The sequence below is a fragment of the Ruditapes philippinarum genome, unplaced genomic scaffold (genome assembly GCF_026571515.1).
Source record: "Ruditapes philippinarum isolate M1 unplaced genomic scaffold, ASM2657151v2 ctg20111_1_1_1_1, whole genome shotgun sequence".
NCBI classification, from domain to species: Eukaryota; Metazoa; Mollusca; class Bivalvia; order Venerida; family Veneridae; genus Ruditapes; species Ruditapes philippinarum.
The window spans coordinates 1-12,947 of NW_026862482.1; the positions used below are offsets into that span (position 1 = coordinate 1).

At 34.4% G+C, this 12,947-nt stretch overlaps 1 protein-coding gene across 1 annotated transcript; it reads right to left on the reverse strand.

Moving 5' to 3' along the window:
* Window positions 1-6: 6 nt before the first annotated feature.
* On the reverse strand, window positions 7-12,834 carry LOC132719257 (peptidyl-prolyl cis-trans isomerase G-like; the record flags this gene model as incomplete). The annotated part of the gene is made up of 10 exons (XM_060703020.1): window positions 7-579; window positions 1,629-1,676; window positions 2,365-2,732; window positions 5,547-5,634; window positions 7,441-7,569; window positions 9,534-9,714; window positions 10,222-10,367; window positions 11,288-11,317; window positions 11,740-11,771; window positions 12,817-12,834. Coding segments are annotated over 10 exons (1,613 nt in total), but the record flags the coding sequence as incomplete, so codon positions are not given.
* Window positions 12,835-12,947: the final 113 nt, after the last annotated feature.

Consider the following 12,947-nt stretch of genomic DNA (forward strand, 5'->3'; position numbering starts at 1 on the left):
TCTAACTGGCGATCTTGATCTTTGACCTCTTTTTCTTGGGGCGGTTCTGGTGAAGAAGAGGGAGACCTAGACTTTCGGCGTCTTTCCCTCGCTACAGGAGCCTTTTTTTGTTCAACCAATTTACTTGAAACTGTAACATTTCTCCTGGGTTCATCTTCAGATGAACTTGACCTTGAATGTTTCTTACCCTTCGAGGCTTCTTTCTCCGAATCTGAATCCGAGGTATCGCCTCTCTTCACTTGCACCTTACGAGATGGAGATCCTTTCTTCAGTTGTACTGTTCTTGTGAGGCGCGACGCTAATGCCGCTCTACGAAGCTTTTCTGTTTCAGACTCCGAATCCTCTTTATCGTCATTGTGACGTCGATCGTGTATTTCACCCTCTTCAGATGATGAATCGGTGCCCTGGTGACGTCTACTTGGCACACGTTCCTCTTCAGGCTGTTTTTTCCGGATTCGGTCTCTCAAATCAATTTTTTCCGGATCACGATTGCCCCCACGACCAGAATCCATCCCATTTCTTTGTGAAACATCTAAATCTGAACCCTCACTGCTGCTATCTCTTCTAGATTTATCTCCCCTTTTAGAAATTAAACAGGTAATGAAGATTTACACATTTTTTTCCTGATTTGTATAAGTTAGTTTATACAAATTTATTTTAGTTCAATTGTGTTGGAAGCTATAACTTATAAGCTTATTGAAACAATCTCAAATCCGTTCCTGGAACCAACCAGTACTAAGCTATGAATGTAAAGTTTCTTGCTTAAGGAAACAACGGCTTGCCCCTTGACAGGGCTTGAAGCAATCTTTAGATTACTAGTCCAACGCGTTAACCACTCGGCCAGGCCGCCACTTGTCTAAGTTGAAAAGCAATTCTTATGTTATATATTTAATATTGCAATTCAACAAACTATCAAACAGAAATATCAAATGAAACTGTTAGTTTAGAAATCACGAGCATACATTTTAATATATCTTGATATGTAAACAGATAAAAATTCAACCGTTTGCATTTTATGTCAAATCATAATAAAATGTGTGACGTTAGAAAGTTATCATACAAGTGTAATCCTAACAAACTGTGTTTGTGTTATCACTTCAACATGAATATAACCCTTACCACACCAAATATCTTAAATAAACTTGTCCATCCTTTAATCAGGACAAAAATCTTTTATTGTGATTTGAGAAAACCTAAAAATCAGTACTGACTAGAAAAGGAACAGTGCAGACCATGATCAGGCTGCCTGCTGGCCTTAAACTGCACTGGTCACATGGGTAGAATCTGTTGCAGCCAGCAGACTTAGGGTTATTGTTTATTACAAATTGAGCTGTGTCACGACAAAACCAACATAATGGGTTTGAGACCAGCATGGATCCAGACCAGCCTGCGCATCCGCGCAGTCTGATCAGGATCCATACTGTTCGCTTTTAAACCTTTTAACAAGTAGAGAAACTGATAGCGAACAGCATGGATCCTGATCAGACTGCGCCGATGCGCAGGCTGGTCTGGATCCATGCTGGTCGCAAACGTACTATGTTGGTTTTGTCGTGATGCGGCTCAATTTATTTTTAAAGTACATCTATTATAAAAGTGACAACATACATGTATATAATGTATAATCTTACTTTTTATCTTTTTTCTTCTTGTCCCTCCTTTTGTCTTGTTCTCCTTCACTATATTTTAGAAATAAAATAATAATTCTTTTTTATATCTGGTTCTGTGTGATGTCTGATTGAACATATAATTTACACTTAACCTCAACAGGGAGGCTATGCATAGATCCCTAAATCATCAGATTAGAAGATACAATAAGAATTTCACCACAACATATTTGTTAACAAAAGAGCACATGTATGTCAATGTTGGAAAAAAAGAGTGAGAGAATGAACTGAAATTTTGTGCACAAGTTACTTATCTGGACCAACATCAAATGGAGCATTAAAGGAACTCATAACCCTCAAAACGTAAAATTCTAATTTCTTACATAGATCAGCTAGGGCACATAAACAGAAAGATATGCAAAAGATAATTATGAAATAAATTTAGAAATAGATTGCAAATCATATTTTTGTACTATTTCTAGCCCGACTTTAGCAAAAAGCGTTTCAATTTTGGGTATTGCTACACATTTATTCTGATAGAACAGAGTGAGTGAATAACTGAAATTTTGCACACAAGCTATTTGTCTAGACCTACATTGGAAATGCAAAAAAAATTCAAGTTCTGTCCTGTCAAAAAAACCTCAGTGGAGTCCCTTTAATCTCTATAAATTTTTTCAAGTCACATCATGTCAAAAAACCTCAGTGAAGCCCCTTTAAATAAGAGATGTCATTAACACACAAACTTATAATAAATGATTACCTGTCACTATTGCTCCTATCTCTACCACGCTGAAACTTATCTCTCAAATCTTGTTGCCCTCTTCCTTCCCTTTCCCTCCGCCCTAACCTGTCCCTCAACTCCGCCCTGTTAGGTCTGTCTTCCCTAAACCGACGATCTTGTTGATCACGCTCCATGCGTTCCCCTCTGCGATCCAATTGGTCCCTTTCCATCCGGTCACCTCTTCTGTTCGGTGGCTGTTCTCGCTCCATGCGATCACCTCTTTCCCACCGGCCTTGACCTTGAGCCTCTCTATTATTGTCTTGCCCCTTTGGTTTGGCACGCTGCTGCTCTCTGCGCCAATGTGGCGGAGTGGCACTTCTTTCACGACTCCAACTTCTGTGAAAACGCTACCAGGGGAAAAAAAAAATCAAAACAGATAAGAATAAAGCATGAATAAAGAAAATCCCACAAAAGTTGTACTGACAAATGATATATCAGAAAAGAATCAAACCATTTAAACTGTGGTCAAACATGATCTCTTTTTTTTGCAGTATCACTATCAGTAACTGTTACATTCTGTTATTATTGCAAAAACTTTTATGTTATGTTATGTATTGTTTAGAACAAAATGGAGTCAAACTATCTTCAAGCAAAATGTCACTGATGAATTCAGGACACAGCTGTGAAGAAGGCTTAACAGTGATATGATGCACTTTTCCAAAATAAAATTACTGAAATGGTAAGTTTGAAACAATACTGAATTGTTTTTCCAACAAAAAAAAAGAACAACAAACCAACAACTGAACACCGCTTTTAGACTGGATCTCACAAATCTAAATTCTTTACTCTGAATACTCCAGATACTGAGTTTTTACTCTGATCATGAAACAAGAGGGGCCATGATGGCCCTGAGGGTCGCTCACCTGTATATAGGCCCCCAACCCCCCCCCCCCCACGTTGCAGGGCCAATTTAACCCAAGGGCTTTTATTTGCACAAACTCGGTAGACACCCATAAGAAGATGTTTCATGCTAAACATCTAAGCTCTAGCTCATTGGGCTTTTTAAAAGAAATTTTTTTTAAAGTTTTTACTATACACATATAGTTAAAAACAATGACACCCCTGGGGCCGGGCCAGTTTTGACCCCAGGGCTTTTATTTGAACAAACTTTGTAGACACTTACTAGAAGATGTTTCATGCTTAATATCTAAACTCTAGCTATTTGGGTTTTTTCAATCAAGATTTTTAAGTTTTTGCTATACACATATAAAGAAAATCAATGACCCCCGGGGCGGGGCCAATTTTGACCCCAGGTCTTTTATTTGAACAAACTTTGTAGACACTCACTAAAAGATGTTTCATGCTTAATATCTTAACTCTAGCTATTTGGGTTTTTTCAAAGAAGATTTTTAAGTTTTTGCTATACACATATAAGAAAAATCAATGACCCCCGGGGCGGGGCCAATTTTGACCCCAGGGCATTTATTTGAACAAACTTGGTAGACACCTATTAGAACATGTTTGATGCTAAATATCTTAGCCATAGCTCTTCGAGTTCTTTAAAAGAAGATTTTTTAAGTTTTTACTATATGCATATCAGGAAAATCAATGATCCCCCAGGGCGGGCCAATTTGACCCCAGGGCTTTTCTTTGAACAAACTTGGTAGACACCCATTAGAACATGTTTCATGCTAAATATCTTAGCTCTAGCTCTTTTGGTTCTTTAAAAGAAGATTTTTTAAGTTTTTGCTATATGTATATAGGAAAAATCAATGACCCCCCGGGGCGGGGCCAATTTTGACCCAAGGGCTTTTATTTGAACAAACTTGGTAGACACTTATTAGAACATGTTTCATGCTAAATATCTTAGCTTTAACTCTTTTGGTTCTTTAAAAGAAGATTTTTTTAAGTTTTTACTATATGCAAATAGGGAAAATCAATGACGCCCCTGGGGCGGGGCCAATTTTGACCCCAGGGCTTTTGTTTGAACAAACTTGGTAGACACTCACTAGAAGATGTTTCATGCCAAATATCTAAGCTCTAGCTCTTATGGTTTTTTAAAAGAAGATTTTTTTAAGTTTTTACTATATGCATATAGGGAAAATCAATGACCCCCCGGGGCGGGGCCAATTTTGACCCCAGGGCTTTTATTTGAACAAACTTGGTAGACACTCACTAGAAGATGTTTCATGCCAAATATCTAAGCTCTAGCTCTTATGGTTTTTTAAAAGAAGATTTTTTTAAGATTTTACTACATGTTTATAGGAAAAATCAATGACCCCCCGGGGCGGGGCCAATTTTGACCCAAGGGCTTTTATTTGAACAAACTTGGTAGACACTTATTAGAACATGTTTCATGCTAAATATCTTAGCTTTAACTCTTTTGGTTCTTTAAAAGAAGATTTTTTAAGTTTTTACTATATGCATATAGGGAAAATCAATGACCCCCCGGGGCGGGGCCAATTTTGAGCCCAGGGGTTTTATTTGAACAAACTTGGTAGACACCCATTAGAACATGTTTCATGCTACATATCTTAGCTGTAGCTCTTTTGGTTCTTTAAAAGAAGATTTTTTAAGTTTTTACTATATGTATATAGGGAAAATCAATGACCCCCCGGGGCGGGGCCAATTTTGACCCCAGGGCTTTTATTTGAACAAACTTGGTAGACACTCACTAGAAGATGTTTCATGCCAAATATCTAAGCTCTAGCTCTTACGGTTTTTTAAAAGATGATATTTAAAGTTTTTTCTTTCGGTTGCCATGGCAACCAGAGTTCTGCATGGAATTAAATTCTTTGAACAATTTTTAAAGGTGACCACCAAAGGAACATTCCTGTGAAGTTTGGATGAAATTGGCTTAGTGGTTTATGAGGAGATGTCATTTAAAGTAAAAGTTTACGGACGGACGGACGGACGGACGGCCGGACGGACGGACGACGGACGGACGCCGGACGAAAAGCGATCACAAAAGCTCACCCTGTCACTATGTGACAGGTGAGCTAAAAACAATTAAAAATACAGTGTAACTGCTGCAGAGTGGCCCTCTGTACAACAATTACCTCTTTACAACAACACTATTATTTCTTCCAGAAATAAAGACTAATACTATATTTTACCTCTGTAGAGCAACACCTCTTAGGTAGCAACAACCAAAATATTTGTCTCCCAAAGGGTATTGCTTTACACAGGTTTAACTGTATAACATATTTTAATGAACTTACAATAGTTCCTCTCCCCTTTATCTTATCTCCGCTGGATGTGTATCGTATCCTTGACCTCGATTGTTCCCTCTGATTCTCTTTGCCAGGTCTTAAAACAAGAGAAAAATTGTTATGTCATAAGAAAAAGATTAACATAAGTGAATTGTCTTTAATGACAAAGAAAAGAAAAATTCTGTTTCAATTAAAAATGACGATATGATTAGTATAAATATATTTATTCAAGTCATGCAACTGGATTTAATGACTTTCAAATCAGCTATCTTGATTTAACAAGTACTTAAATCATATGAAGAGACCTGAACATGACCAGGGTAGGGCTCAAACATACCATTTCTGGGTGGAGTGGCAATCTTTAAGTTACATTTAATAAATTTCATAAAAACAGAAATAGCGACATTCCATTAATAAATTGGGCTTTATATCGACTCCAGACCTTATCCAGGTGTCCAGGCAACCAAAATGAGTTTTATAAGCATAAAAAATGGACAACCTCATTGTGGCGAAATCGGAAGTACAATATCTGTTTGCATGAGAAACTCCGCCTTCAGATCATCTGTACATCAATATTAAATCAACAAACATGACTATAAGCAGCAGTCCTAATTTAACAGTATATTTCCGCATTGTAACGGATCTTTTCATACAAATTCAATCTTTTTTTATGAGATGATTACTTTTTACTGAACCTCAGGCCTTGTGCGCCGTGAAGTTAAACAGTTAAAATGTGTTTGCACAAGAATATCTCTTAATACAGTTGTTACTATATATAGTAACAAAATTGCCTATGATTTCAACTGATTATGAGTGTCACGTGACCTATTATGAGTTTGCGGCCCGGGGCCGAGAACTAGTTATCAGCCCGCAGAACATGTGCACGTGCACAAACTGAAACAATGACGTCACATTTAACGTCATCATACAGTTATCTGTAAAAGTGAAAGTAGGTTGTCAGCACGAATCGCTTTATTTTTATTATGAGACCCTAAGCGTATTTAGTACAAACACATGTTTGTTACTATTGAAATTTGAAGAAATAATACGACAAATTCATTCCAAAAAATGAAAATAAAACTTGCTTCTTGGTTCTACTGCTTTAAACACGCAAACAGAAAACATCTCTGTACAGAACAGTGAGGAGTAGACAAGAATTTCAACGAAAGAACTTCAAAGTCTTTTTGTTTTTGATTATGTTTTTTTTTTTTTTTTTAATGCTACTATTAGATTACCAAGTGTATTAAAGACATTAATACACGTCAGCGTAGGGCCGGAAGGTGATAATCGGCCCTGAATGAATAATGGCCCTCGGGCTAAAGCCCTCAGGTCCATTATCCATTTTGCGGGCCGATTATCACCTTCCGGCCCTCTCCTGCCGTGTATTAACCTCTTAATATTTGTTGTGTTCCGGATAGCAGCTATAACACTGTGACGTAGCGCATACACAAGCTGATTATAATCTTCATTTGCATGTTAAAATTCGTATACGAACTTTAGTGTTACCGTGGGGTTTTTCGTTTAAAATCCTTATTTATGAACAATATTTGTTGAGATTTACAACAAAACTGTTAAAAAGGTTAATGAATCTGTAGAATGCTTGGTTTTTAGGCCAACGGCAAAAATATTTTTACATATTTATTTAATGTAGCTTTAATCACTTTGACACAAAACCCTTTTATAAAGATTAAACAATTTTTGAAAGACAGGTATCAGTCATTCATAAAACATTCTAATAAAAGGAAATTGTTATATTGGAGTGGGTGAAAAAAGGGATAAAAATGTCCGGGAAAAAAAATAGTACAGGTACAGACAAATGCTGCAGAATTTCTGGTAATATTTTAACCAATAAAAAATTTCCACAGAATCTGAAGATATACCACTTTGAACAAAATTAACTCACTGATCCATGTCTTGCCTATCCCTAGACAGAAACTTGTTACTAGGGACATCGGGAATTTCCTCAGGACGTATATTACCATATACTGTACTAGATTCTTCCTCTTTCTTGATCTCCCCTTCATCTTCTGAACTATAAATAGAAATATTTCATCTTTTCTGCACTATAAATAGAAATATTTCATCTTCTGAACTATAAATAGAAATAGTTCATCTTCTGAACTATTAATAGAAATATTTCAACTTCTGAACTGTAAATAGAAATATTTCATCTTTTCTGAGCTATAAAAGAAACATTTAATCTTATGTACTCTTAGTAGAAATATTTCATCTTCTGAACTATAAATAGAAATAGTTCATCTTCTGAACTATTAATAGAAATAGTTCATCTTTTCTGCACTATAAATAGAAATATTTCATCTTCTGAACTATAAATAGAAATATTTCATCTTCTGAACTGTAAATAGAAATATTTCATCTTCTAAACTGTAAATAGAAATATTTCATCTTCTGGACTATAAAAGAAACATTTAATCTTTTGTACTCTTAATAGAAATATTTTATCTTTTCTGAGCTATAAAAGAAACATTTAATCTTATGTACTCTTAGTAGAAATATTTCATCTTCTGAACTATTAATAGAAATATTTCATCTTCTGAACTATTAATAGAAATATTTCATCTTCTGAACTGTAAATAGAAATATTTCATCTTCTGGACTATAAAAGAAACATTTAATCTTTTGTACTCTTAATAGAAATATTTCATCTTCTGAACTATAAGTATTTTATTTTCTGAACTATGAATAGAAATATTTTATCTTCTGAATCTTACACCAGCTGCCGGTACAGGCCGGAATATCTAGCTTGAGGGTAACTGTTTAGGGCCGTAACGAGGCTCTGCCAAGTTTCCCCTAGAAAGTTTTCGGAGAGCAAGATATTCCCTTCTGCACTGACAGCGGGTATTTGATTCTTTTTCTTGCATATTACATATCAATTATTTTCAGAATAGAAACTACGAAAACTGATATTCTCATTACGCACTTTTTTCTTACAGGAGCGTTTGAACTGACAACTTCATTCATAACAGTTAAGTGACGTCATCCTAAGAATGCAAGTAATTCATAAAATGAGTGCGGCAATGACGTCATTTAAAGCATGTGACTTGTCTTACATGGGGGTTGTAAGACAGGGTTTTCTAGCACCTGTGTTAACGGTAGATAATCCTGTCTGATATGCAAGAAATAGAAATATTTCATATTTTCTGAACAATTAAGAGAAATATTTCATCTTCTGAACTACAAATAGAAATATTTAATCTGTTCTGAACTTTAAATAGAAATATTTCATCTTCTGATCTATAAATAGAAATCTTTCATCTTCTGAACTATAAATAGAAATATTTCATATTTTCTGAACAATAAATAGAAATATTTCATCTTCTGAACTATAAATAGAAATATTTCATCCTCTGAACTATAAATAGAAATATTTCATCTTTTCTGTTCCATAAATAGAAATATTTCATCTTTTCTGAACAATAAATAGAAATATTTCATCCTCTGAACTATTCTATAAAAAGAAATATTTCATCTTCTGAACTATAAATAGAAATATGTCATATTTTCTAAACAATTAATAGAAATATTTCATCTTCTGAACTATAAGTAAACATTACATCTTCTGAACATTGATAAGAAACAATACATCTCCTGAACTATAAAAGGAAATATTTTATCTACTGAACAATAGATCAAAACCATTCAGCTTCTACACTCTAACAAAAAATATTTTAGCTTCTGAACTATAAAAGGAAATATTTTATCTGCTGAACAATAGATAGAAACAATTCATATACAACACTACAGCAATAATATTTAAGCTTCTGAACTACAAATTCAAATGATTTATCTTCTAGACTATAAATACTTCATCTTGAGCTGCTCTATTATTTCAGGCATAGGCAGGCAATCTGATAAGAATCGTGCCCGTCCTTTAGCTAGCTTGATAGCCTCCACTAATGGAAAATCTAAAGTCGTTAGCGGGATTCAACTGAGTGTTACAAAATCAATACCATAATTCAGTATCATAGGTTTTACCTAGACTGTTTTTGCTTCTTCTTTTTCTTCTCTTTTTTCTTTTTCTTGGATTTTTTCTTTTCTTTTTTCTTCTTTTTCTTCGTCTTTTTCACTTGTTCAGAGTCACTAGAATCCAATTCAGAGCTCGACTCTGCAGAATCAGACTCCTTTTCCGACTCGGCAACACTTTTCTTCTTTTTACCTATAAAATATATACAATTTACACTTTTGACCTATAAAATATATACAATTTACAGTGTTAATATCCATGCTTGAGTTCTGGGTCTCGGTCAGTGACTTGTTTCATTAAACAAGATAAATTGGAAAACAAAAACACTGCATATTAATGCTCGTCTGTTAAAATGACCACTTTTGACAAAAGATAAAAAGGGGCATAACTCCAAAAATATAACTTCCAAACTTATGCCCCTTGTCTTACAACTGTTTCTTGTCATGATAAGCATGTATTCAATATTTCATACTGATACCTTTAAAATTGATTGAGTAATGGCTTACATTAACGATTTTGCACAATGATAACACAGCAATCATAATAGCTTAACTTTCTTTTCGAAACACAAGCTAAAAATGCTGCACATTAATTTATCAATTTCAATAACAAGAGATGTTTGTAAGAAAAAAAAACCCCACAAAAATCTTTAAGAGAAACTCCCTAGAAGAAAATTATTATGTCTGGAAATACTATTACCTTTTGCTTTAGGCTGTAATACCAACTCTCCACTGTTAGCTATTGTTACAGGGACTGAGGGACGGTTTTTCTTGTCAGTATCGAGGTTTTCTATCTGTTTGACAATCTCCTGACCGCTGACAACCTGACCGAATACTACATGTTTCCTGAAATAGACCATTGTATTATAATTTAATTATATTCTAAAGTATATTTTAATGCATGGGTTTGGTCGAGATACAATGACTGAAAAAGTTTGTGATGATTTATCATTTACGTATTTTTTAGATCAATTAATGTCAGTCTGCATAGCTTGATAGGGAGGGCATCAGTTTTGTAATCAAGGGGTATGTGGTTCAAACCTTACTCTGTGTAAATTGATCTCAGACATTGAGTTTAACGGTCATTTGTCTCTCATGGATGATTAAAAAATCATGTGGTTGGTTAGCAAGGTAAGAGTAATAGCTCAGCTTACATACAGAGCAAAATATTCAAAGCATGTACAACAAAACTGCTGATTTGAATTTAAAATTTACATCCCCATCTTAGGTGTTTCTTCAAATAGGCAAGTATTTGTCTTTGTTTGGTTTGGTTTTACACAATTTAGGTCATATGGTGCTGAAACAGGAAAGATGATTATGCTAACCTTGTGTGTTACAAACTTAAAGTAACACCAGGGGTCAAAACCACTTCACCTGCAGGAACTAATAGATGCATTAGACTCTAGTAATTTCTAGCTCATTTAGTTTTGTTTATTTCATTTTACGCCTTTTCCCAACAGTATTTCAGTCATAAAGGCGGGTAGTTTCCTAACCATCATTCCTGGAGAGTTACACCAGTACTAGACTACCTTCCTCCGTGCTAAACTACCAAAGCATCTCCCGGGGATCGAACCCACACCAGAGAGGTAACTAGCTCATTTAGTCGTCTCTTATGATCACACAGGGATAAACAGTGGCTGCATGCATTTCTGACACCTCAAACCTTAAAGGCAACCCCTAAGGGGAAAGCAAGTAAATACAGCTACAGGAATTCAATATGGCTACAAGAATAGATGTCTTGTTAACAAAAATATGAAAATACATACCCATCTAAATGAGGAGCAGGCTTTGTAGTTCTATTGATCAGCAATATGAAAAATACAAAAACGAAATTTGGCCATTATTAAATGCTTCGTGCCAAGGCCTAGTATATCAAAATACACAAATGTAGATCACAAAAATTGATAAAATGTGAAGCTATTATCAAAGAATAAAACTTAAAATATTATAAAAATAATTTCACCTATAATTGGAATTCAAGCAAGGACATTAATAAATTATGGTAGTATATTTTATAATTCATAGATCACATATTTCGAAAAAATATATACATGTAAATTGTATAAAACAATTGTAAATAACACTGACACTTTATAGTCACTAAGGAATTGCTTTCACCATTTGAAACTGTCGGGAAAAGAAGATTAAAGTTATATAAAATGGTGAATGATAATATTTTTATGCAAATAATATTCTCTTGTTGCCCTGAAACAGTTACCTGGCGGTGTCATCCCACACTGCTACACCTCTCTATATGTAAGTATAAAATGATAAAAATGTGAAAACAAACGCCCTTTTTACTTTCGTTTTTTTTAATAAGCAACAAATGAAACTGATTTGCTGTTTGAATAAGACACTGTTAAGGAGCATAAGGCAAAGTTTACACTTTTCTTTTTTGGAGTATAAAGATCCAACAGGCTTCTGGTATGAATAGGCATGCCACACATGGGGTAGAATCACCTACTTTCAATATTTCTAAGCTATCTCACAAAAAAAAAACATTAAATGCCTCTTATACAAAACAGCATCAGTCATACACATGAAAAAAAATATGTTCAACCAAAAAAATACAAAAAAAAACAATATTTTAAAAGTTGAAATAAGCAAAAATTTTTTTTACTTTTGCGAAACTCCTGTTCTTTACAAGCTACAAAAAGTTTGTAAAAAGTGTGATAAAAATAGTAAAGGAAGATTCTGTTACCAACTTTGCTAGATACTTACCTTTAGTTTAATATTGTACCTTAGCAATTTTGCTCTATTTACTTTTTCTTACTTTAAACTCACCTGTTAAATGCAAGTCTTGATTGTTGCTTTTTAATCACAATTTATGTACTGGCAAGTTTAAATGTAACTGTATGACATGGGGGTCATTGTATGTACAAACCATGATTTTTGATAGCGCCATCTATCTGCCAAACACTATCAAATTTATCAAGGGAACCAAACTTTCCTTGACACAAAATAATGAACAATTGACCAAACTTTCTTGTTTGTTACAACACTGTCAAAACTTACTTTTGCTTGTGTTAAATTGTTTGATATATTAACAGAAGGATTCTGTTGATCTTTTACCTAGAAAGTAATTAAATGAATGGACAGGATCCATTTCTTAAGAAAACAGCCTACCTGCATAGGGGAAATTTAAAACCATAGAAACTGAAGGGAAGACAACTCTGTACAGAAAGCAAGATAACTAGACCCATGCTATTCTTCCAAAGTCCATCAATGTCTATGAGCTCTAGCAACAAACACACACAACAAATATCACATTTCAAAAATGAAATTTAACACTTACATGAAGAATTGTGATCCATTAGTGTGTCCTTTTCCCCTGTTTGCCATAGATAGAAAAATTTTTTTACCATGTTTCTCTACAAAGTTTTTCATCTAAAAATCAAAAAAAAAACTTTATATTTAACACGAGAG